At 37.9% G+C, this 26,811-nt stretch overlaps 1 protein-coding gene across 2 annotated transcripts in view; it reads left to right on the forward strand.

Annotated features, from left to right (window-relative positions):
* LARGE1 (LARGE xylosyl- and glucuronyltransferase 1) overlaps positions 1-26,811 on the forward strand; it is a 286,929-nt gene that overhangs the window by 73,182 nt on the left and 186,936 nt on the right. For both annotated transcript variants that reach the window (XR_014184896.1, XM_082061421.1), the window contains exon 3: positions 11,590-11,776. Coding sequence is in view for 1 of the 2 variants with exons in the window: in XM_082061421.1 (XP_081917547.1) it covers positions 11,671-11,776 (106 nt within the window). In the remaining variant the exon portion in view is untranslated. The remainder of the gene's footprint in view (positions 1-11,589; positions 11,777-26,811) is intronic.

The following is a 26,811-nucleotide window of genomic DNA, read 5'->3' on the forward strand; positions in this document are numbered from 1 at the left end:
CTTTTCTGAGACACCTGACATTGTCAGGCTGCTAATGGTTGTTGTTAAAATGGTCACTTAGGCAGAAATAAGACATATTACCATAGTTTAAGGGGCATTTTACGGGAACGCCTGTTTCTCTAGCATATTTTTCACTCAACTATACATTTTTGTAGTCTTCAGCCTTACTGTCCAATTATCTAAAGCTTCAATTTCTTATTTAAAATGGTACTTATTGTCACTTTCAATATATTTCACTGTGTCTCGTTTTCAAAATCACTTTCTAGAAGTCTTTACCTGTAGAGATGAAACATAATTTTAAGGTCAGCTGTAACAATCATTATTAACAGGTTTCTTTAATCTGTTCAACTCTGTTTGAAAAGTAAAATGTTCTTCTAACTACTGTATGTGATTTAAAAGCTAATACATTTCACAAGGTTTCAACTGTGAAGCATTAGTCCATTTTCTTACACAATGCTAAAAGAGTACCAAAACATTACAAAATAAAAACAATTAACATGCATATTTGGTGTTTTATCAAGTTGCAACCCTTCAGGAATAAATTCATTTTCTTTTAAAAATTATCTCATTTTAAAGAAGTTGAATCAAATTAGTGATGATTTTGCTTGGTGGCACTGAAATAGAGAGTCTATGGCATGCACTTCATTGCTAATGCATATTACTGAAAGAAACCCTGCAAATTTCTTTCTGCTTTCTGAGGGTATGTTTTAGGTTAGGTAAGATACAAGAAATGCAGTTATGGCTAAAGAATCAGCCACTTAGGTCATAATTTACCCTGTAATTACAAAATTATGTCTAAATATCAGCAAATGTAAGATCATGCTATTGTTATGACTGTACAAGAAATTTTTAGCATATTATGGAAGAGGCAGAAATAGACTTACATCACTGAGTAGTTCTGTCCTTCATCTCCAGCTTTTTCCTTAACACTCTCCAAACATGCATTTGAGATGTCTTCACTTCATGTACAAGATTCTAATAACTGGAATACGTTTTAAGTTTCTTCTAATAGCATGGTGTAAAAAAATAGTCACTACAAGGCATGCCTTGACATTTCCAGAAAACAAGGCAGACAAAATAAGTCTTACAGATTTGAAACTTTTTGGACAGACAAGGAAAAGAAATTGAAAACTTCAGAACTTTTAAGACCAAGTTATAAGTTGCCTGTAAAATATGTACCATATGTATTTTATACAATATGTATTTTTTCCAGCAATTAGTGGTGAAAAAAATAATTTTCTATTAAGTTGTGTATCCCAAAGTTAACCTAAGTACTGTGAACTGCAAATGATGACAAGGTTCAAAGCATTTAATTTGAGCATTTTGTCTACATTTTCAAATATTCTTAATGCAGCTTCATTGGTGTGTTGCAAATAAATAAATTACCTTCTCTTTCAGCTGTGCAGTAATATGCAATCACTGCCAGTATTTTATGTATCTGTAGTTTTAATCTTCAGCATTAAAAAAGACACCCAAGCCCTTTTCAACCTTTTAAAAAATCTTTTTCATCAGTGGAAAAAGTACTTAATACAATCTTGTCCGTAAGCAAAACTTGTCCTACCAACATGTATCCTCATAGCTATGAATGAATCTTGGAAAAACAATATTATTTAATTTGTTGTCCAAATCAACCAATCTGTATGAATCACTGTAGCTTATCATACTGTGTTATATTTTTGCTAATACTATGAACTACTTCTGTTGCCCTTCAAATAACTGCATTGTTATGTCCTATATTTTTGCATCTCTTAGCAACAAAAAAAAAAAATTAAAAAGTTTTATTTTTAGAAGTGTGCTAGAATTGTTTTCACATTTGTTATATTTTTGTTCTATCTTACTGACAGTTCCCTGTGAGCAACTGAGAAGATTCTTCTGTATAAACTGCAGTGATGTGTAGGGATTATTGCTGTCTGTTGCTGTATGCATTGAGTTGTATCTTACCTTGTTGGTGAAGCGCTGGCCTTGGGGTCAGTATCACAATCCTAGTCTCTGTACAGGTGTAACTGAGTTGACCCCCTGTAGTTTACGACCATTATATCTACTGTGTACCTGCAGTTTACGTGACCCAGAGACTGTAAATATTGTGCCCCATGTGGTTATGATAAAACATAATGCTTATGATACAAGAACAGGGTAGACCATCTGGAGATAACAAAATAGATGTTATAGCAGTGACATTTATGCTGCCAAAGGCATTGCCTCTAGAGAGCACATCCTGATCCGCAGGCCAAAAGGTGGAGAATGTCCGTCATTCGCAGCACTTGGCCTCTGTAGAGCGGGCTGGCAGCATCTGTGTTGCATAAAACGCTTTGCTTAGATCCCCTTGGAGTTCCAAGACATTGTTATTTTTCTTTCTTTATATGATTCAGAAAAACTGTCACAGGTCACCTGAATCATGACATGATGCAAAGGGTGTGTGTTGTGTTCCATGAGGCATTGTGCGGTGGCAGGGCCTAAAGGCAGCAAACCTGCCGAAACTGTGTTGGGGGATTGTTGTAGTGCTGAGGGAGCAATATCCTTCACACTGTCTGGAGGGAATGGTCCATCTAGTGAATATGCTTCAAAACGTGCCCTGATTCTGTGTCAGGAAGACCTAAGTGGCTCACTCTGAAAGAAAGCCCAGGAACCAAGAAATGCATAGAGAACCACATTCAGTGAAAATCACACTACAGTTTGAGAAATGTGGGGAGAGAACATAGAAAACCTTAGCCCACTTCCCTTTTTCTGTAGGCAGACCACCCTTCCTCAGATGATAGTTTTTTAAATGAAGAGCAATCCAAATTACAGATTGGTCTGGAAGAACAGTATTTTTTGTCCAGAGGATTGGACTAGATGACCTCCAGAGGTCCCTTCCAACCTAAAGTATTGTATGATTCTACTGAAATGCTAACTCCACACACAGAAAATTTGGATACCTTAGTAAGCACTTTTGTCAGTGTCTCCTCTTGAGGCTACTTTCTACAGCTTTGTTCAGCTTTGATAACAGCTTTCATATTCTTTTTGTAATTGCATTAAACTCACATGCCTTTCTTGTCTAATATCCACATTAATCCATGTAGTGCCAAATAATAATCCATGAGAAACCTGTATTTATAAATTCTGGTTTATCAAACCCTTTCCCAGTGTTCCAGTGTTCAAGAATAGTCCTATGTGAAATAACCTAAATCCGCAGCTACCTTCCCTACTTAAAAAAGTGCCTGGCACCAAATTATTCTGCAAGAGCTTTGCTTCTATGCCAGGTAAAAAGAAGGAGTATGGAGGGGGAAACACCTTTCCCATCAACTTGTATAGAACCCACTCAGCCCTGGGAAAGCCTAGGGAAATGGGTAGTCCTTGTAGCCTGCCTGGATGGTGTAACATTTAAGAATAAATAAATACTGGACCTTGGCACACAAGGATTTCAGCAGGAAACTTACTAAAAAAGCAGCTCACAACTCATGCTGCTATTTAATATTCTGTAGTAGCATCAAAGAAGTATTGAGAATGTATGATGTACTTAGTAAAGTAGCACTGTAATCATAGTGAAGGATCTTTTTTCTGCTTTCAATCATGGCCATATATATATTAAAAAAAAATTTCCTGTTTGTTGATTCCTCGATTATTCAAATATGAAATCCTCAGCAGTTCTTGGAGTTTTCATTACATCATTTGTTTTATTTTTATATAAATATGATAGAAATAATTGTGGGTTTAGTAATGTTTAAGCAATATGTAGTCATGAGGTGAGAATTTTGGTGCTTATATAAAAATTCAACTTCTTGTGCGTTAATTATGAGAGTTCATATTTGTTGTGAATTGATACAGATTGAATTGACCTTAGTGAAGGTATATTGATTTATACTAGATAGCATTTAACCTGGCATTACCCAGGTTTCAGTATAATTTTTTATGTGCATTATTATTCATGCATAGTGGATTAGATGTTATTTGGAATTTTTGGGATTTAAATTGAATGGCCACTATAAATCACAGAATCACAGAACGGTTGGGGTTGGGAGAGACCTCTAGAGATCATCCAGTCCAACCCACCTGCTAAAGCAGGGTCACCCAGAGCAGATCTCACAAGAATGTGTGCAGGTGGGTCTTGAATGTCTCCAGAGAACAAGACTTTGCAACCTCTCCAAAATAATGGATTTGATTTTGGAAGGGACTTCTGGAGATTGTCTAATCAAACCTCCTGCTCAAAGCAAGATGAACTGAAGAAGGTTGCTCAGGGTCATGTCCAGTTGGGGTTTAAATGTCTCCAAGGGTGAAGGCTCTGCAGCCTCTCTGGCTGTGTCTGGGGAGCCCAGACTTGGACACAACTCTGAGTGTTTCTCAGTGGTGATGAGTGGATGGGAAGAATCCAACGGAGAGCTCTGGGCCTTTCTGCTGCTTTCACATACAGGGCAATTCCTCTTCCTTGCCTTCTTGACTGGTCCTTCCTAAAAAGCCTATACCCATCCATTACCTCATTGCTGCAGACAGGTGTCTCCTGGGCACATCACTCAACATCCTTTGCTTGCTGACCCAATCCACTACTTTCTCATTTGTTCATCTCCATCCTTGTTACTCGCAATTTAATTCCTCACTGGTTTGGCCCCATCCTATTGGAAAAGACACTTTTGCCCCATGTGGGCAGATGGATCCCACCTCTTGGTAGCAATCCTCCATTCTCAGAGGGTGTGCCATGGTTGTAAAATCAGAATATCTCTTGTCAATACCAGCTGCACACCCAGTTTTTGACCCCCAGGATCTATCCACTCTTCCTCATCTCCTTCCTCCTCACTGTCAGGATTGAGGAGAAAACCACCCAGGCCCATTTCCCTCTCTCTTTTTATTGTTTTGATTTAATATGAGTATTTCATAAAGAGTGATTTGCAAGTACTATGCCAACTTCTATTTCCATCTGACAGGTAAGTAGCTGCGTGTTACAAATCCCCATATAAAACTAACTTGTAGTTTGGGATCTGTGCAGTAAAGGGTTCTTTTTTTATAATAGGACTTTGCTTCATACAGGGACATGGATTCTTTTGTCAGGGAGGAACACTTCCAGCAATAATTGTTTTCTCCTGGGCAAAACTTTCTTATGAATCTTTAATCAATTTTCCTGTTAAAGCAGCTGTGTACGCAGAGGATTCTAATGAAGGTAAACGCTGCTTTTGGATAAGCATCCAAGAATTTTAGCTGAGAAGCGAAGTATTAGCATCAGTATTCTTGAGAGGCGTTATGTGTGTTGTATGATTTAAAGACCATTTTGTTTTCTGTGTGGTGTCATGCACACAATGCCTAAGAAGGGGAATTAATGAATGGACAAACCCAAGACCCTTCAGTATTTGATTATGAAGGAGAAAGATGCCCTGGTACAGCGGCAGGGAGAGCAACGATGCAGCGCCATGCTGATATTTTCTTCCAGCCAAGAACAGCTAGCATGTTGTTTTTTCTTTTTCTTCCTGCTATTATTTCAGATGGAGAGGACTGAGTGTGGCAAGTTGTGTCGCTTTGTCCTTTTTTTTTAAGCCTGAAATTCAGATGTTTACTAATGCTATGGTCTGAGTGTAAACCGTGATTCTGGAGCAGAATTGCTTTGCTACTGAAAGATTCTCTGTCACAGTTATTACTGCTGGTCGGCCATGATCTCCAGAATGTTTGTAATTCAATGGCATCGGGATCTCAAATTGTAAAGCTTTCTTAGGATGTGTATGTAGTATCTTGTTAGACTTTTGCTGTACAAACTGACTTGGGCTCTGTTTCACTTTCTTTGAGGTGTGTTGAGTCCTGAAATAAGTTGGGGAGTCAGGAAATACTGTTGCTGAAAGCCATTACAGGTGAGGTGGGTAAAGCAGAGTTTGGAGAACTCGTTGAAAAACCAGGTCAGTAGCTGCTTTGAAAATAAGTATCATTCTTGAGCTGCAAATGGAATGTGAATAACAGGCAAGATTGATCTTTCTGTCATGATTGTGTTTTGTTGCTTCTGTCTCTTCTAAACTGATAGATTCCCCCCCCCCCATATTAACAGTGACATTTTAGTGGAGGCTTAGGGAAAGATTCTTATCCTGTTGGTCTTAAATTGTGTTATTCCTTGATAATATTTTTCAGTGTTTCAGGCTTTCCTTCTTTTGAGCATTCTGGGCTTGAAAGGAAAAAGGAATACCATTAAAAATGCATACATAAATATATATGTATATATGTGTGCATACAAATAAAGGAATACATAGGAACGAAAATTATGAAAGTATATTATTTATTTAGTTCTCTCTGTCTGTGACTACTAGATCCTCATTCCTGTGGAGGCGTTGCTTACAGCTGAAACCTTCTAGAAAGTTTTGATTAACAGTACACTAATAGAATTTTCCTTGAGCCTCGGCACATACTGAGTGAAGGTATAAAAGAAGGTGTCAATCCTGTGTGCCCTCTGAGCAGTTAGCACAGTTCCAAGGCAGAATTCATTTGTGCTGTCAACTTATTGGCTATTTTCTCTCTTGTAGATAGGACTATTTTCTTGTAACTAGTTGAGGAAGAGTAAATTGAGTAGCATTTGGAAACTGCTGTAATCTGTTCTTTAAAGTGGTTTCACACAACTTCTGAGCTGGATGCTGAGTCTGAGTTTACTCCAAATCCATCTTTAAAGTCAAGATACTGTAGGATTAAGAAGTCTAATTTGGGGCAAGGTCTCCAATGCCAAGAAAATTCAGAGTTTGGGAACAAAGGGAGCCTGAGATTTGTCTGTGTAGCGTGTTCTTCCTTGTGCGAGAAGAAGAAGAGGTTGGTGAGAGATGATGGCATTTTACTTCAAAATGCTATTTCTGTTATGAGAACTTGAGAAGCAGAGTATATTAACAAAGGGATGTTTATTTAAGTAAAGAGTTACCATCTAATCTTTTATTTCATAGTATTTGGTTTATTCCACACCCTGCCTTTATGGTACCAAAGTTTTCTCTAATGTGACAAAAATCTGTCACATGACAAACAACTTGCATAACTGAAAGACCACAAAGCTTCAAGATAAAAAGCTGACTAGCAAGGAGTGACCTCATTATAACCCCACATTAGCAACATTTTATAGAAAAACAGAAAAATCCTGGCTGAGATACTGCTTTTTTCTTTAGGTTATTTATATTTTAGGTCTGGAAAAAAACTGTGAAAAGTCTCTCATAAGGGATGGATGCTACGTTGACACAGAGCCAAGGGAAAAGCTTTACAGTAGAAATTGTTCATTGACTCTGTGACTGCAAGTGTGGAAAAGCAGAAAGAATAAGATAACATTAATTCAAGAAACACAGCAAAGCCAAGGCTTGGGATTGGTATACAAACAGCTTTAACTGTATATATTCATTTCAGTGGCTCTGAAAACAAATGGAAGATTACTGGGATAAGATTAACTGTAACAAATGCAAGGAAATGTGTGAAGCAGTTAGAAAAGCTTTTTATAGTAGAGCAGTTAAATCTAGTTAATTGTGTTTGATTTTTGTTTTCATAATTACTTCCATTGTTCCACTGAACTCCTGCTGAATGTCCGACATAGTTGAGCTGTCATGCCGTAATTAAAAAAATAAATGAATAGAAACTGAATAGCAATGTGATTAGTGTTGTGTTACATGCTTTAATACATGTGCTGTTCATACTGGCTGAGAGCTGCTTCACACTTAGCTGAGGAGATAATCCTTGATTTAAAACAAAGCAACCACTCTGACAGCATAGTGTAGTTCATGGAAGCATTTGACCATATGTGAAGGTAACAAGTCATTTCGTTCGCTGTTGCCATGTGGTAAGAAGGTCATGTGTAAGTCTTTGTAATGAGGAACTCAATTTCATAGGCATTGTCCATGCTAGTAGCCTTTTATAGCACCTTTTGCAGTAATCAAGGATTAGCTGGCCTGACGTTGCTGTATTAATGGCTGTTCATCTGTACATGTGCAGTAGGTTTTATAGATCTTGAACTGGGTGCATTGTGGAAGTGCAGAGCATCTGGCTTACTGACAGCAACACATACTTGCATTATTTACATACAGCTGACTTTTTTGGGTATTACTTGTTTAATCAGATTTCTAAAATATAATTATATGATACTCTTGGATTTCATTCATTACATTAAAAATTGAAGACCAAGGCAGAAGAATGTCCTGAAATGCATGCATCTTCTCTGTATCTGTGGCACGAGCAGGAATTCTGATCATGTCTGGAGTAGTGAAGCTGAGACCATGTCTCAAATGGCAAACCCCTTACCAGAAACTCTCCCAACCATTCCCTTTCACTCGGGGACTGATTTTGGTCTCCCTTGCTTTGAGATGAATGCATTAAAGGTGGCTAAAGTTGCAGGTGGTCAGTGTGGCTCAGTTGGACCTATCTGAAAATACTAACATTGGGCAACAGATTAAGTGAAGCCACTGGCTATTTTTTGATTGGAGTATCTCACCTATATTGGCTACTTACTTCCTCAGCCTTTCTTTTTTTCTTCCAACATATTTCATGCTATGTGTTTCTGAGTCATGGTGTTTAGGTATCATAGCTGTTAAGACTGAAAGATACCGGGAGGAACACTGCACAGATTTGCATAAATGAAGTGAACCATCTTACCGTGTTTGTTGTTACTGAAAAGATGAATGTATCTAGCAATCTGACATCCGAAGTAGCTTCATTTTTAGCTTGTACCGTGAAAGTGGTTTCTTAGACCTTTCAGGCAGGTGTCAGTGTGACTGAGTAGAACTGTGGCTGGGGGAGCAGTAGATGCTGTACAAGTCTGCCAGGCAGCCGCAAGCTCACGTGTCAGAAGTGTGCGCGGTGGTACCGTGTTGTGTGCTCAGCCCTTGCTCCAGCGCGGGTTGTCAGTCACTCTCCTCTCATGACCGTGTCAATCTGGCACTTGTTGCACTGAAAAGAAAACCAAGTCAAAGAGCTGCAATATCTCCTTTCAGTTTATTTGACTATAGTACGTTAGGTAAAAGTCTTTACGAGTAAAACCAAGAATGACTACATGATTGAGTCCAAAGCTTTTACTTTAACCTAAGCATCTTCATTACCATTCATGGACCTTTTATACAATTTCTTGTGTAGGGTTTGCACATGATACATTTTGTAGTTTGTAAAAAAAACTCCTCAACAGGTGTGGTGGTTTTACGCACTGAAAATGAATATTTAAGACTCAGAGGAAGCTACTTACAAGTTTGGGGAGATGGGGAGATAGTAGAAATTTCCTTTAAAATAGTTTATGGCTCTTTTCTCTTTTAAAGAACCGTTAAAAGAAATACCTCAGCATTTCCTAGGGTGATCCATCACAAGCTGACTTGTCTGTCTAGGATTTTCCCAAATGTCTTCCTAGTTAGATAAAAGATGTGCATGAATGTGCAGAATGATTTGGCTGTTTTGTTTGAATGATGACAATCTGTAGGAAACTGAATTTGCCACATTCCTGGCTTTCGTTTGTAGCTGAACTGGGAGTTCAGTGTTGCTCCTTATATTTTCCTAATTTCTTAGGGTACCTCACATTCTTGGGGTAGAAAAGCTGGATTTCATCCTCCATGTTGACCTCTGTTCAGAAGCTTAACTTGCATGGTTACGTAAGAGTGTATATGAAAAATTGAATTATTTCTTGAATATGCAGCCCCAGGATGAATTAATCTTCTAGCAGCACTATGACCCCAGGCTTCAGTGTCTGGGCGTCATTATCCCAGAAACTCTTATCAGTGTACTTGTAACAGCATGATTTCAGAAACATGGAGGGCTGACTCTTACTTCGCTACCTGTGGGTTTTACAGGTGTATTTGATAGGAGCAGTATGTACCTAGTGCATGTTGCATTACAAGATGTGGCTGTTTGGGAATGACCCTGCCTGTGAGTTTATTTTTTCAAAGATTTAGTTTTCCATGCATGGATTTATGTCAGCAGTCCATACCACGATGTTAAAGGAAAAAAAAAAAATCCTACTTAAAGTAAGTGATTTTGTGCACTTTAAATTATACACACATATAGCAAGCGTAAAACATAGAAGTGAGGGAGATTATCTGTGTTTTTCAAGTAGTCATGTAAAGGAATGTCTTCAGAGCTGTTGTAGAAGCTATGCGATGTAAGGAAAAGAAACAAAATGTAAGCATTATCCAAATACAGTGAATAAAGATAAGAGTTCTCCAGAATTTATCTACCAAATACTTGTCTCTGTCTAACACAGTGACTCTAATACTGCAGTTGTTAATATTAAGTCTGTCCACATATTTTGTGCAAAACCTCTGTGGTGAGGCATTCATTGCGTTGAAAGGCTGACACAATGGAAAGCTTTTTTGTGCTGGCTCTGGACAAATTGTGGTCCATTTTATCAGTTCCAAGGTCAGGAGTATTATCATGTCTCTTAAACTGTAGTGTAGTAAAGTGAGCTCTACTGAATGTCGGGGGAAGAGCTGTAAGTTTACCTGATTACTGCAGCCAGGTATCTCCAGCAGCAGAGTTGTCTGAACCCATTTCTCTTGTCTATAGTTCTCATTTTTGCTGTAATTTGATTTCAGAATTGACTTGCACTGCAATATACATGGAGCTGTAGAGCGCAGACATATTTTCAAGGCACACAGTAGCCATTCATAATATGTCAGTGTAGAAACGCTTTAATTGCTGATTTCAGCTCTAGTGCTAGTCTAAGCATAAGCCAAAGGGCTCTGTTATTAAACACCTTGTACTGCCAGAGTCTGCATTTCTTTCCCTATCATTCTTGCAGATCAATTCTTTTTATCAAATTAGAAAACATAAGCCCTTTCACACAAAACCTGAACTAGATTTGCATGGACTTAATTGCTCCCTTCTCTAACTTCTCTACTCTCACACAAGTGTTTCCTCCCTTTTCTAACAAAAAAGAGCAAAAGATGTGCAATGCTGATGCCTGCACAGGTGTATAAATATTCGTTTTCCCACAAATAAAAATCATCAGATTGTTTTGCCATCTTGACCTTTTTGAAACGCAAAACAATTATTTTAAACAAATTAAGATAAGATTTTTTTTTTCTTATAAAAACAGTGGCAATCTCCAGAATTGCCCCTTTTTCTCATAGCATACAGTCTAAAGCTCCTGAAAAAGCTTTTGGGACTAAGGAGGCTTCCTTGCCCATTTTGCTCTTTCTCTTCTCCCCTTTTATGTAGCAGTTCATCAGCATTGCTTCTTGATTGGCAAAGTGAGTCATTTTAATAATATCCCTTTGCCCCCAAACTTTACCCCACAGGCAGCGCATCGATCCACTGGTGTGACTTCTGCTCTTTGGGAGCAGGTGAAGAAATACGAGTGCCTTTCTCATCTGCTGCAGGGCACCACCACACATAGACATCAAAGAACTCAGAGTCTCTGTAGTGTAAAAGGGTAGTGAAAAAACAAATAAGGGTGATGTTTCTGTGTAAGATTAGCGCTTGGTGTGTTTAGGTGATACGCTGGGTTTTATTGACTTACTGTCTTAGCCTAACTTCTAAAACTTGCTTTGTTGTTAAGCATTCATGGATAATTTTGAAATGGGTGCTACTTTGCAATTGTGGTAACCGTGTTTTTAGCTTTGTTCTTTTAACTCTTTAGGAGCACTGGCACAGTCTACCTTTCTGTAGAGAGATAAGCTATTAAACCTTTTTTCCTTTCCTTTTCAGGGAATAATATGTGGGAGGCTGTGAACTATTTGCTTCCGACATAGGAACAGCACTGGGTTGGGAATCTGCACTCCTGAGAGAATGCTGGGAATCTGCAGAGGGCGACGGAAATTCCTGGCTGCCTCTCTGACCGTCCTTTTTGTCCCAGCCATTACATGGATTTATCTGTTTGCTGGGAGTTTTGAAGGTAGGAGGGGAATAATGGCTGGGGGAGGGCACGTTGAATGATTTGTTTCAGAGCAGACAAATGTGGATGACACGTCATTGATTTTATTTAAATAAATCTGGTTTGTCTTGCATAGGAAGTAGTTCCCAAGGTGCGTATTTCAACAAAGGGCCTTTCTTACATGTTCTTACTGCTGAGGAGGAGGTAATTGCTGGTCATGCTTATTTGATTTTCCTCTCATCTTTGAACTTTAACAAACTGCAACAAAAAACGCCACCTTTCTCATTTCTTCTCTCTGTTTTCTAATTTTTAAAAGTTGATCTATCCTGCGCCCTGTAAGATTTTTTTTTAATTAAAATTGATGTGTAATTTCAGATCTGCCCTCAGTATTATTTTAATGGGTTTAAAAAGGCATCTGTATGTGTATTGGGAACTCTTTACACAACTCTTTATGGACCTGTGTGTTAGACCTTATATGCATGGATGACATGGGCTACTAAGTCTGATTTTGGGACACGAAGCAGGGGGTGTATCTAGCTACAAGACCATGAAGGACCTAGAATACAAGTCAGGGACATGAGTGCCCAGCATGATTCTTTGCATAGTGGCCTTTGCTGGGTCATCATCACTCATCTGTGGCTTTCTCTTGTCCTGTGGTCCAGTGTGCTGCTGTTCACTGCACCAGGTGGTCCCCAGTTTGTAGGTCCAGTGTGCTCTACAAGGTGTAAATGTAGCAGCAAAGAATTCTGCAAAATGTTTTATGGGCTCCTGGTTTGATAGTATAAATGCCTACATGGCCCAAAGCTGCAAACACAAGAAGCTCTTTTCTTGCCTTAGTGTGAAGATTGTTAGTTCTGGCCACTGCCTCTCTGGTTGTTGTCCTCGAGGCTGAACATAGGAAAACAATGAATACCTATGTAAAATCTCATTATATAAAATCAGTTTGAATGCAGTGGTGGTGGGTTACTATAGCTGGAATATCTTTCTGTCATATTTTTTCTTCAGGTGGAGATCCTCAAGTTTATAGGTGCATTGACTTGCAGCTGTAGAACTAGCACATTGGGTAATCAGTCTTGGAATAACCACTACTTTGCCTTTTAAATTGTCTATCTGATAAACTTTTTTCCTGGACTTAAAGGAAGGAGTTCAGCAGTGATACTCCAGTTAGATACTCCAGTTAGAAAATGCTGGATTCGGATCTCTTGGTTTTTGTTACTTTGTAGCTTGTCTTTTTTTTGGCTTGCCTTTTTTTTTGCTTGCCTTTTAGTTAGTTTGTTTTTGTTTGTCTGTTGTGGGTTTTGGTTTGTTTTTTGAGGTGAAACATTTTGTTTGGCAATAGGTGTGTTATATTGGCAAGAGAAAAAAAAAACTGTTCAGCCATCATAGTTATCTTAGCACAAGGAAAGGTGTTTCAGCCTTTGAAGCACAAGGAAAGGTGTTTCAGCCTTTAAAAAACAGTTCAAACACCACTTTACAGTCTGATTATCTTAAAAAGGCATTTTTTAAAATGTCAAGCCTCTTTCATGTAGCCTTGGCTGATGAACTTGTGCTTTGTTTCAAAACAAAATTGAATTCCAAGTTAAATTTCAAGTAAGAACATATAAGGATTTTCAGTGTGTGTTACATATATTTCTGAATTAGTTACATGCCAGGTACAAATATTTGCTTATGCAAATTGATTTGCTTATGCAAATTGGTTACTTAAAATTCTGCATTAATGGGCAGTAACTCTGTGAGCTCATTTGGAATTAAACACTTACGGGATTCGTGTTAAATTGGAAATGTAAGGGATACTGGCTGCGTACTTGAAAACTAATGATCTGGCAGGTAGACCAGTACTGATTTTGTTTGATTTTTAAAAGCTGAGCAAATGCAGGCCTCACCTTTTTGCTTTTAGAAGAATCTTATACTGCGTTGTTGTAATGACTATTACAATTGTCTCCACAATTGATAATGACATGCTCCTTTAATTTCCCTTGTTTGTAGAATCCTTTGTTTTTACAGAGAGCTCAATGGAAATCTTGCAGTTTGCTGCTATGTGGTATTTGAAGTGACTTAAAGCTCTCAGTGTGAGTTAATCTTAAATGCAAACCAGGGAGCAAAGCCTATTAAGAAGCCTTGCACTGAAGCAGGACTGGAAATTATATAAACTTAGTTATTTTTGTGGTTATTTTTCTGTATCTGTTTTATTTTCACTTTTCTTTCGATTTTTTGGATGAGGCATAATTTAATTTTTGTTGGTTAAAACTGAGGTGACTTAAAATATTTATTTAACCAAATACTAGCTAGCGATTTCCTTAACTTGTGTGTATTATGGGCAGAGAGTTAAAGCCATTTTGGCATTTTATCTGACTTCTTGTTTTGTACTCTGTTATGGTTCACGCAGCTTACTTATGTTTTAAGATCTCTGTATATACTTGAGCAAAAAATGTCCCACAACAGCATTGTGCCTTGATTTGAAACCAAGTGGAGTGGAGAGTCCTCTCTGTCTTCTGGCACTAGTTTCTTTGATTAATCACACACAGTGCTAGAAGTTTTCTGTTCATCTGGTTTCAGATTCAAGTAAATGGTTCTTGTTATACTTTTCTCCACAAAGTTAAATTGTCAGTACTTGGTATCTTCACAGACTCAATTATTAAGGGTCAAAGGGACCTCAGGAGTTCTCCAGTTAAACTCCTGCTCAAAGCAGAGTGGGCTTTGGGGTCAGGTGTAATTTTTTAGGCCTTTATGCAGTTATATCTTGAAAACCTCCAAGGACAGGGTCTACATGCCCCCCCTGGGCAACTTGTGCCACTGCTTGACTGTTCTCAGGTGGAAGTGTTTCTTCTCATATCTAGTTTGAACTTCCCTTGCTTCAATTTATCCCTGATGTCACTCATCCCCTCACTGTGTATCGCTGTGAAGAGTCTGGCTCCATCTTCCTCCAACTTGCTAAGTCCCACAGAGCCTTCTCTTCTTTAGGCTGAACAAGCCCAGGGCAAGCATGTCAGCCCCTGTATGACTTGATAGCTCTACACTGAACTTCACTGATGTCATTCTTATATTTGGGACCCTAAACTGGACACAGTGTTCCAGACATGGTCTAATGAGTACCAGGTAAAGGAGAATGGTCGCTTCCTTCATTCCAGGGCTTTGCTTTGTTAATTCTTCCAGCCTGTCTAGGTCCCCCTGGATGGCACCTTTTCCTGTGAGACGATTGACTATGACTCCCAAGCTTGGTGTTATTTGCAGTTGTGCTATGGATGAATTCTGATTTCTCCTTCAAGTCATTGATAAAAACATTTAAAAAGGACTGGCTGCAGAATAGACACTGAGGATCTCTGCCTGTAACTGACTTCCAGTCAGAGCGTGAACAAGTAACCATCACCCTTTGAGCCCAACATTCCAGCTGCTTTTTCATCCATCTCGCAGTCCACCCACATGGACTGTAAAATCCCAACTTGAATACAAGGTGCTATGGGAGATTGTATTGAAAACTGTGCTAAATTCAAAGGAGATTGCATTTACTGGTCATGTCTTATTCACAGATCTAGTAATTTAATCATAGAAGCTAGTCATCTTGGTCAAGCATGATTTACCCTTGGTGAATCCATGCTAATTATTCCCCTGTCAGGCCTGGCTATGTTTCCGTTTGAAAGTACTTACATATAGTAGTCAAATAACCACACAGTCTTTTTTTCACTAGGCTAAAAAGGTTGAGTTGTCTGAGTTGTCACAGCAAAAAATGTGCTCTTTTTTTTGTAGTCTTTTGCAGGTTTTTTTTGTTTGGTTCAGTACCAGTATCTGCAGTGCTGTGTCCTAAAATGACGTGTCCTTAATGTAATTAGGAATTACATTATTCGTCCATGTGATTATGTCCAAGAACTTTGCTGGAGCATAGCAATAGGATCACATTTAGAAACCCTTTATAAGCTCTCACTGGTGAATCTGCAATATAAAACATAGCCTAATGTATTCAGTTCCCATGTTCTGCTTTTTAAATAGTTTGCAGTCCTTTAGGACAGAATTTTGTTTCATTTTGGGTTTTGTTTCTCTTGTCAGAAACTACAGTGCAGTGTTCTACTTCACAGCTGTCACTCAGACACTGCCAGACCCTTCCCTTGGAATATTCATTGGAGGTGGCATTACTCAAGCTGTGACAGCAACAGCTACTAAAAGCCTCATTAATCATGTATAAATGTCTATTAAGGTTATGAACTAGAATATTAAAGAGGATTTTGAATGTTGTACAGCCTTTGAACGTACCTGGTTACTGTTGTTGTTTTTAATAATGCACAAGGACAGCATAATTTCAGTTATCAGTTACTTTGAATGAAAAAGCTAATTGTTCCAACATTCGTAAATTACATTCAAAAGGCAAGGTAATAGAGTAGGAAGGGTGGAGTGCATTTAAAACAGGGAATAGGAAATAATCAAATAATATATGATGAATTTTCATTAGAAAATAGCAGTTTCAGTAACCAACAGTATCTCCAGAAACAGGATCATTTTCCAAACTATATGCAGCAGTTTCCTATCCCCTTTACCATGAAGGTCATGTGAAATAGAGACTTGGAACTGTATGCTCTCTAGATTACTGATTCCTCAATAAAGTGTCCACTGTGGCTGCATGGCCTCAGCTGATTCACAGTCACCTCTGTTTTAACAGGATGAAAATACACTTGAATTAACAGTTTCTCCGTGGTGGATCCACTTGAGGTTGAAAACCATAAAGTTTCTGTGTAGGGTTCCCAGGTAAAACATATTTCACAGGAAAGGAAGAGTCACTAGTATAACACTAAGATGAAAACTTGAGAAGTTTTGTGAGATCATGTAGGAAGTCTGTGAGAGAGCAGGAAGTTGACTCTGTTTTTATTTAGCTGCAAGGGCAATATTTTAAAAACAGAGCCTGCTTTATTTCCTGGTACTTGCTTTCCTGGATTGTCCTCTTTTCAGTCAGAGTTGGGCAACTATCATTCTCTGACAGTACGTTTTAGTCCAAGTAATCTGTAGAGACGTGATTGAAGCCAGAGTTGGGCAAACACCTCATAAAATACAATAAAGTGAAATGAAGGAAGGCTGCAAATATTCATCTTGGTATTTAAATGGATTCACTTTGATGCTGTTCACACTCTTTTTTGTGTATGCTTTCCATAAATATTCTAGTGAATATGTTAATTGGGAAGACTGTCTACAGAAACAATGACTATCCAGTTTTAATATTCATGGGAAGCAGATTTTGAAATCATATTTGTGAGTACTTGAATCAGAAAACTGATTCTGGGAGTTCAGCTTTATCCAGTTAAGTGCCAAAAGTTTGTCACATGACCTGTGTGTGTGATGAAAACTGCCTGAATTTTTAATGCTTACAATAAGTTGCTCATAGGAAGAGGCAAACAAATAATTAATTGCTAAAATGTCTATCACGCATTTGCAACTGATGAGCAAACATCAGAAAACAAGCCCTTCACAGACAATATAATCAGGCAGGGGCAAAATCTAAAACTGCTTTTTTCGGTACAATTTGCTCAGTTTTCCTGAATTTCATCTGCTGTGTGTCTCAACAGGACTAAACAAGAAAACTTAATCCAGTGTCCATTTAAAGTAGAAGTTTCAACCTCTGTATTGATCGTGGATTTTTAGCAAAGTTCTGAGAAAAGAGGTTCTGAAAGGGTGTCTCTGCATATAATAGAATGTTACTGTGGTGTGTACCTGAACAGGTTTACAGGAGATGTGTTTTAGTTAAGGTTGGCTTCACAGCAACCCCTTCATAAGAGCTGCTTCTGTGTACATTTTCATTCTGGAGTAAATGGTAGTGGTGGTGGTTCACTCCTCTCTTAGTATGTTTTTTTTTAGGAGATATGCTGAGAATTGTCACTTAAGCACCTCTATCTCAGCTGCAATCAAGATACCTTCCTAACTATGTCTACAGTTTTTACTTCGAGATCCTACAACAATAAAATCAGTCATGAGAGTGAAAGACCTCAGGCTTATGCCAGGTTTTGTTTCCTTATCCTGGGAAACTTGTCTTTCTATGAAATCCTTGTGATTTGGGTATACAGAGCACTGGCAAAGTTTGGTTCAAGTTCGCTGTTGACCAGAAGGTCACTGCTGTGAAAGCTGAGTCTGGTTTCTCTGCATATAATCTTTAGCTTGCAAGTCAGAATCCACACAATTAGATTTTGTTTTACAGATGTGAGAACCCTTATCTGTCCATCATCTAAGAAAATAAAACTAACAAGTGAATATGAAAAAATAAAATAGTTTTACTCCTCATTATTTAAAGAAACAGTCTGCTTGTGAGCAGTGACTGGAATTTTGAAGTAGTTTCTGTGGCAAAAGGAGAGAGGTGTAGGACAAAGAATGTGAGACAAAATGCAACACTGTCATAAGAAGCTTTTGGGGGTTGAACTGTGGAGTTAGTGAGGACCACTTCTTTTTTTTCTTCTACAACCACTCTTTCAATTAGACTGGATTCTTACGATCCTGTAATATCATTTTATCCTTAACTAATAAGGTCCTCCGAATAGCTCAACATCTAAATGCTGATGTCAGTGCTGTTTCTTCCATAGCTCGCCAGGCATTCACATCCTTAAAACAAAATTATCGCGTCAGGAAATGCCATGAATCTTGCAACAGCCACTTATTTTGTCAGTGTGTTGTGCCAAATGAAAGCAAGTCCACGTTGCTCTTTTGAACTTCAGTACAGGACATATATGTTCTCTTTTGACAGACATATTTTAAGTATATGCATATTCTTTCATAAAAGTAAATGAAGATGTAGGCTTACCTTCTTTCCTCTCTACACATTTTTTGATTGGATAGAATATATTGTGTTTCTTAACATGTCTGCCAGTTTTGTCTTTACTTTCTTTTTCTACTTGGCTCTGAGTTTGTAATTTCTGACAGAAACACAAAGCTTGCAATGAAAAGGAATTATTTGAGCAGAAATAAGTTTCCAGCTTCTTTGGAACAGCAGCTTACATGGAGTATGATCTGTGGGATTTCTCAAGGTTTTTGTTTCATCTTTGTCTTCCTCATTCTTTGAGCAAACTCCTGGGAAAAATACAGTCTATAAAAGTTGAATTATGTTAAGGTGAACAAATTTCTTCCAAGAAGAAGGAACAGCTGGATACCTGAATTCTGTCAGGGCTACATGGAAGACTAGAAGTAGGAGAGCTACTTCTGATTATTCCTCTTTATCTGTTTCAAAGGTAGGTACTTGCTAACTTCAGAGTAAAATAATATTTTTCTAAAGAAAAACAGAAAAGCAAGAGGAGCTCAAATGTCTTTTTTTCTTTTACTTTTTTTCCTTTTTTTTTTTTTTTTAAAAAGGCATGCCAAACCCCTAAGAAGTAGTGCTTTGCTCTTTGAAATAAAATATGTGGTTTATAAGTACACCAGACTTTCTTTGAGTGCTGGAACTAATGTAGCCTGACTTGTGACTGATGTCATGCAGCTGATTGATGTTGAAGTTGCATTTCCCACAATTAGGACATTTATAAAATCTAGCTCCCAGATGGGTCTCCTGGTATCAAAATAAATCTCGAGCTCATACTGCAGTGTATTTCTCAATGGTAAAACATACAGCATCTCTCATCTTTCTCTGTTCCTTACAATTGAGAAGATTCATTACCTCTGACTTCTTTCCCTCTAACAATGTAATCTGCAATTAGCCAATGACCTTTGAGGGCAAACAGGTCAACAAATGTATATGTATGAGATGGAAAAATATACCTGAAATATAAATGTTCTAATAGATTGAAATGAAAATCTAGTAGGTGAAAGTTTCAGCTAACTCAGAACAATTAGCTTATGATATTTGACTTCTGTCGAAGTTTTGTGTTTAATATTTCAGAGATTTTGTTCAGATAAGGAAAAAGTTTGAAATCAGACTCTTTCTTGATAGACAGCGAATTGCATCTGTGGTGCCTTCCAGTACTTTTGAAACTCATATTCTGAATATGTATTTAAATGTTTGTAATACCAGAAGAAGGAGTCAAGATAAAAATACATTAGAAGAAATACTTTGCACATCAGGTATGGTCATTCTTAGGTTCTGCAGCTAATGCTCTAACATGGTTTACGAAATGCAACTGAGTGTGTAGGTTAATATCCTGATATTGGATGGTTGTGTTTTAGGTATGCTTATCTTAGAGAATACCAGTATCGTCAACACATCTCTCTGTTCCCTCTTTACTATTTTCAAATATTTTTCAGTCATGGCAACCATTGAAATGTTCAGCTGAGTAGTTATTTCCTTCCCTTGAAGTTTTTCCTCTCTTGTGTTGCTTTGTCTTCTACAATTCTTGTTTTGAGACTCGAATCTAAGAGATTTTTTTAAATGTATCTAGATACGCTTGGAGAATTGAGTTAAATGCACAGATAACTTCAAAAACCTGGGCTGACAACAGTCATACTGGTTCACTCAACTTTGTAGATACCAACATTAGGGGGAAAAGTTAATGACCTGGAGAATGATATGTTTTAGTCTGAGATTCTCTTCCAATTTAACAATGTTCAAGCCATTTGAGCTGTCCTGCTGTAATAGTTTTTTCTAATCTGTAGCATGACTGTCCTTCTCCATGGTTCCGTGAAACATGACTCAAAGTCCAGAATGTAAACATGTATGTTTTAAACTTCCCTTTGTGTTTTTTTTTCCTTTATAATTCTGCTGAATGTCAGAGTTTGAAGAGATCAGTAGTTAGGGAGGAGAACTGAAAGTAGTGAAGTTAAAATTACAAAAAATATTGGATTAATCACATTTTCCTAAGTTAAATTCACAAACCATAACAGAACATGCTTCTTTTTTGTACATTTACTTAAATATATGTTAAAGATAACAATTTATGGGTCTGTTTAAAATATTTACTGTCTAAATTAAGCATTTCATAATGAGATACTTTTTCAGTGAGCTTGTAACAATAGGTCTATAGCTGTTCTTAAGAACAGATGCACGATCTGCTCTTTGCGTACTCACTCCTGAACTTCTTTATATGCCCAAAGAAATCACCATCACCGACATATAATTTTAGACACAGCTTACAAGACTGGATTTAAGACATTAAGGTCCTGAATTGGAAAACCCCAAAATGTGTCTCTACAAAACAAATTGTTAATGTGATTGTCGTACAGTCAGACCTGCTGGTGTTGGCTGTAGCTGATCTCTCACAGGTGCTGGCAGGGTAGAGACAGACCAGCAGAGAAGCAGAAGAGGCCTGGGCTGGTTGGACACAGTTTTCTAGGCTGTGAAACCAGGGCCCTGCATCTTCAAAGCGATTATTGTTCTTCCCAAATAGATTAAAATTGACTCTCTAGACACAGGATTGAGGTTTTCATGGTGTAGTTTAATATTAAAGAATGCTGCATACCATTTGTGTAATACGCAGTGGATTATTTCTATAGCTGAAATAAAGCCATAGCTAATGAGATAGAAATATTCTTATATGCTGGAAAGGGCTTGAAGAAATTGCTGGAATAAAATGCATGGAAGAGCTATCTATTATGTGATTAAATAGACTAAAACAATAATAATATCCAAAAGTAGTTGTGTTCCTCCCCACCATTTTCTTTTCTTATTTTTCCTATTTTAACATTCCTATTTCCTTGCTTACATGTCAGTACGTCTCTCCTAGAGTTGATGCAGCAGTCTTTTGTTTAATTAGCGTTTCAAAATGGAACTGGCAGAAAAATTTGTACCTTCTGCCTAAAATCACATGGAACAGTTACTGATTTTTTGGGGGTTGTGAAGATCTGTAGATTTTTACCATCAGGGAGAGTGCTAACAATCAATGTCTCTAATATCTTGCATAGTGCAGGCTTTATTATATTGCGGAGTTGATAAAATAATGCTGGCTGGTAGTTCCTGCATCTGACCCATGCCTTCTAGACACAGCAAAGCTTTTCTTCTAGCCAGATTTCTGAACTTGATTTTAAAGCTGGTGAAGGATTCTAGTACATCTCTGAATAACTTACTCCACCTTGTTCAAAAATACATGCTTTAATCCTTGTCCAGATTTTTCTGGCTTCAAGGTAGGAAGTGAAAGATGAGAAGTAAATGAGAAAAGAAAAAATAAAAAGGATCATTCTAACAGTTTCAGGTTTGTGTAAAATAAGTGATCGTGACTATGAGATATTGTAGTACCTAAAGTGGACTGCAAGAAGTATCACCCTGAGAACTACAGATGAGAGTGCTACAGTGCTACCGTTACCAAAATACACAGGTGTTTAAAAAAAGAGATAAAGGATAATTACTAACCTCACTATAGCCAAGAGAAACTAGTTATCAGGATGATCAGAAAAACTAATTTCCCAAGCAGATTCTTTTTGGGCTTCAGGTTACTGTACCTTTTCAGTTGTGCAAAATAACCCTTCAGAAAGGGTCAAATCACAGTTTCAGCTGCAAGTTAAGAATGTTTATCAAATTTAAGAAACAAGATTTATTTGAGCACTAATTTGGCAACCAATTATTCATGAGATCAAGGCTTATAAACTTACATTTTATCAACCTTGTAATGTTGATTCTCCAGATAAAACATAAAATCACTATACAGTGTTTACAAGTTACCTTTGCAGCATTAAGAAACGGAAGATTTCTTTTCCATTATTTTCATAGCATTATGGCATTCAATATTGTAGAATTGTATTGAACTAATATCACAGCTTTAATATTTACAACCAGTAAATTTCCCGTCTGTTGTTGGATTTAATTTAACCTAACTCTGTTGTTTTGCCTTTTAATGTTAGCAAGAATAGTATTTTCAGGTGAATGGGTGCTATAAAAGTCTACTTTTTATTCTCTACTAATCAAACTATTATAATGCGTTTCTCAAATGATCTATACTTTCACAGAGGCTTCTTTTGGTCTGAAAATGTAACACAGAGAATGTTTTCTAGGAGTGTTAACTGCTTCAGTGCATTACAAACCCAAGGGTTTAAGGTAAAAATCTCAAAAGAAAGGGTACATTTTGTAGACTATTCTTATAGGAACTAAGTATAAAAATCTGTCTGCACAGCTACACATAATTATTGGTTTCCAGGGAACTCCAACTAACTTTTTTTAAAGCTTTGCCAGTATTCACAGAGGTAAGTACGTCTGAAAATAACAATTATCTAACGTATTCGAGTTGGTCGAAGGTATTAGTTGCTTGAATGGAGATGTGATGAATTAAGTAGTCTTCCTGTATGATGCAAATGCCTTTAACTAAATGATTGAAATCTACTATTTATCTCCTTTAAATTGTACAACTTTGCCCAAGAGCTGCCTCATAGTACCGTGACTTCAGAGCAGCTGATGGTGACTCTCAGCTTCATTCTGATTTTCTTGCTTTAGGAGATTTAATAGCAAAACCTACCTCAGTTATGTCTGTCTTTTTTTCCCCTCTCCCCAGTAATAAACATTCTCATATGCCCCTTTTCAGCTACCGTTCTTGCACCTCAGTGATTTGATTTTAATAGCAAAGATGAAGAAGTTTCGGCTCATCAGAGGAGAGATATTAATCATCATCAGGCCCAATGAGAAGTTTAATTTTCTGCTTCTCTTTTTTCACTAAGCTCCGACGGCTGTCACTCGTGCCAGGGTCTGCGGGACATTTAATAATCTCCTTCTGAAGATGCATTTCCGTGTATTTCCTCTGTCAATCTCAGAGAGCTTCATCATTGCAGGCTTTAATTGAAGACCACTGTCAGAAGATAGAGAGAAGAAAATTCTTCCTTCAACAAAGCTAGTTCAGGGACTTGAGGTTTTTATTGTACTCAGCGGAAGATGGATTAAATCAGGATATTGGAAACTATGGGAGTTGTTTTGGTATGTGTCTCACTACCTGTTCCCTTCAAAAATGTCATATCCTTCCTGTGCCCAGCTCTCATTTGTACACATTTATTTATTTGTGCCTTAAAAGTATGTTTAGATTTGTGATGCAATACAGATCTGGAACATGCTGAATCAGGGAATGACAAGAAAGAATCTCCATAGAAAACTTCATAAATTACACCAATACAATTATATTGGTCTATATCATTGTCATGGGTAGCATTATTGCAGTGTAAGAATGGCTTTTGCCAGCTCAGTTAAAACAGCTTCCAAAATGATATATGTACCAATAAAAGCAGTCATGTGGGATATTATGCTAGTTGACATAGCAATAGCTATTTAAAATGGCATGTCTTCTTACAGTGGTACAAGCTTATCTTATACAGACGCCCTAAATGTAACAAAATTATTATCTGAGATGATTCTACTACTGTAACCTGTCAAATCCAATAAGACAGTGAAGTCCTTTCTTTATAGATGCTACTGTGCAATTTACACATCCCATCTATTTGGGGGATTGCTCTGTTGGTTTCTAAGTTGTTTTAAAAGCAGAAACTCTCCACCCTTAGTAAGTTTGCATACGACAGCAAATTGGGTGGGAGTGTTGATCTGCTGGAGGGTAGGAAGGCTGGACTGGCTGGATCAATGGGCTGAGGCCAATTGTATGAGGTTCAACAGGGCTAAAGGTCAGGTCCTGCACTTGGGTCACAACAACCCCAGGCAGCGCTACAGGCTCAGGGAAGAGTGGCTGGAAAGCTACCTATGGAAAAGAATGTGGGGGTGTTGATTGACAGCCAGCTAAACATGAGCCAGCAGTGTGCCCAGAAAGGCCAACAACATCCTGGCTTGTATCAGGAATAGTGTGGCCAGCAGGACTAGGGAAGTGATCCTCCCCCTGTATTCGGCACTGGTGAGACCCCACCTCGAATCCTGTGTTCAGTTTTGGGCCCCTTGCTACAAGAAAGACACTGAGGTGCTGGAAAGAGTTCAGAGAAGACCAACAAAGCTGGTGAGGGGTCTGGAGCACAAGTCTGATGAGGAGCAGCTGAAGGAAGTGGTGCTGTTTAGCCTGGAGAAAAGGAGGCTGAGGAGAAACCTTATCGCTGTCTGCAACTACCTGAGAGGAGGTTGTAGCATGGAGGGTGCTGGTCTTTTGTCTCAAGTAGCAAGTGACAGGATGAGAGGAAATGGCCTCAAGTTGTGCCAGGGGAGGTTTAGATTGGATATTAGGAAAAATTTCTTCAAGGAAAAGGTTGTCAGGCATTGGAACAGGCTGCCCAGGGAAGTGGTGGAGTCACCACCCTGGAGGTGTTTAAAAGGTGTTTAAATTAGGTTCTTAGGGACATGGTTTAGTGCTAGAGTTTGGTTAGGTTATGGTTGGACTCGATGATACTGAGTCTCTTCCAACTGAAATGATTCTGTGATTCTATGATTAGGAGCAGCACGTTATGGTTTTATAAGTCAAGGAAGAACAGATCAGGCTAAGACAAAGCAACACAGGGAGCTCAAAAGCAAAATGGTTAGTCTTCTCTCTGCATCATATAGTCCTCATTTATTAAATAGTGGATTTTTTGTTTGAACAGTGATAGAGCTGATTAAATTGTACACTACCTGCTGTGAAAGCACTTAAGTAAAATTTTAAGCAATTCATAAATGTGGATGGTACTGTGCCTGCTTTACCAGCTCTAAATGCCTGATTTTGAGTCAGTGTTTCTCCGGTTTGAAAAAAAAAAAGACTCCTTCAAATTTGAACAGTCTCAGGTTGAACACCCAAGAACTTTAACCTGAAATCTGTCATTACTTTTTAAAATCTCTGCAGAAAAGATGGCTTCCTAGCCTGATATTTCATTTTACGGGGTGAAGGGAGCAGAGCGGAATTGGTGTATTCCTTTTTGCCAGGAATACTCTTGTATCTGCACTTTTTTTAGCTTCCAAAAAGGCCTTTGTCTATACAGCTCACTTGGGATGAGCCTTGTAACTGCAGCAGGCTTCTAAGTTTTCTAGTCATGGAACCTTCCAGAAAAAATGGCCTTTTTAAAATAACTTTTTTGCTATCAGTAGCCGCTTTTCCACGTTGAAGTCTGAAAACACAATAGGCCGGTAAATCAAAACAAAATGACATTAGCTTAGAAAAAAAATGTTGTTACCTGTTGCAATTGCTACTAGTAAAGAAACTGCAGAACTACCCTCCCACTCCCTGACAAATCTACAACAATTAGTACTGTTGTACTTTTAATTGGTCTGATAATTTATTTTGCAGGGTGACTCAAGGGAGCTAGTTCTATATAATATAATCAATGAGAAGGAAAGCATAATGGTATATTTTTGAGGAAAAATGTTTAAAGCATACTGGACTGCAATCTATGGTGAAGCATGTAATTGCCTTTATTTTTTTAAGGGTAAGGTATTGCCCTTAGAAATAAATTGTTTGGGAAAACATTTGCATATTGAAACAGACTATTATATTATTAATAACTAAGTGATCTTTTACCTTACATATTGAGGAGTAAATTACAAGGGGTAGGAAAATATATATTATTTGGATATTGCTTAGAAATATTCCACAAAGGTCCCAGTGCTTTTATTACAGTTTGACTGCATCGAAGTAATGGAGAAACCTGAGCCATTTCTGAACAGGGGATATGTTAGTGCTAATTACAGTTTGGTTGCACAAAAGTAGCATACTTGATTTAGGAGCTGTGGTGGAATAGAGACTCTGCTTAGAGGCAGACAGGAAATTAAAAGTGTCTACTTGTGGAAAGATTATCTGTGGTAATTTTAAGTGATGCTTGTTGGAAGAACCAGATTTTCAGCAGGTGACAGTAGGAATTGCAAAAAGAATGGGTGAAGGTTGGGAGCTGTGTTTTTAGTGAGTCTCACAGAAAAGATGTTTTAATGGTGTGGTACAAACTGAGGACGTGAGGGTTTGACTAGGGATGGAGGAGCTAATGAATGAGGGTGAAGAAAGAGACGTGCTCAGGTGTTTTTGTCACTTGTAGTAAACAATTTCTTGATAGGAAGCTGAACAGAGTACTGAGAGCTGCATTTTTGTAATAATCTGAGTGGGGAGAAAAGACAAAGGAAAAGATGTGCATGCCTTGCAAGGAGTGGGATGTAGTAAAAAAAATGGATTCATATGGAAAAAAAGAGGTTATTGTCTTGAGGAGCCAGGAAGACACTGAGTTGCATTATGAGAGCATTTGCGATATTACTAAAAGTAGCCTCACACCAACCTCCTTTTATTTGAGCATCTCAGCATCACGGA

The sequence above is a fragment of the Streptopelia decaocto genome, assembly GCF_964273445.1.
Source record: "Streptopelia decaocto genome assembly, chromosome: 1".
NCBI classification, from domain to species: domain Eukaryota; kingdom Metazoa; phylum Chordata; class Aves; order Columbiformes; family Columbidae; genus Streptopelia; species Streptopelia decaocto.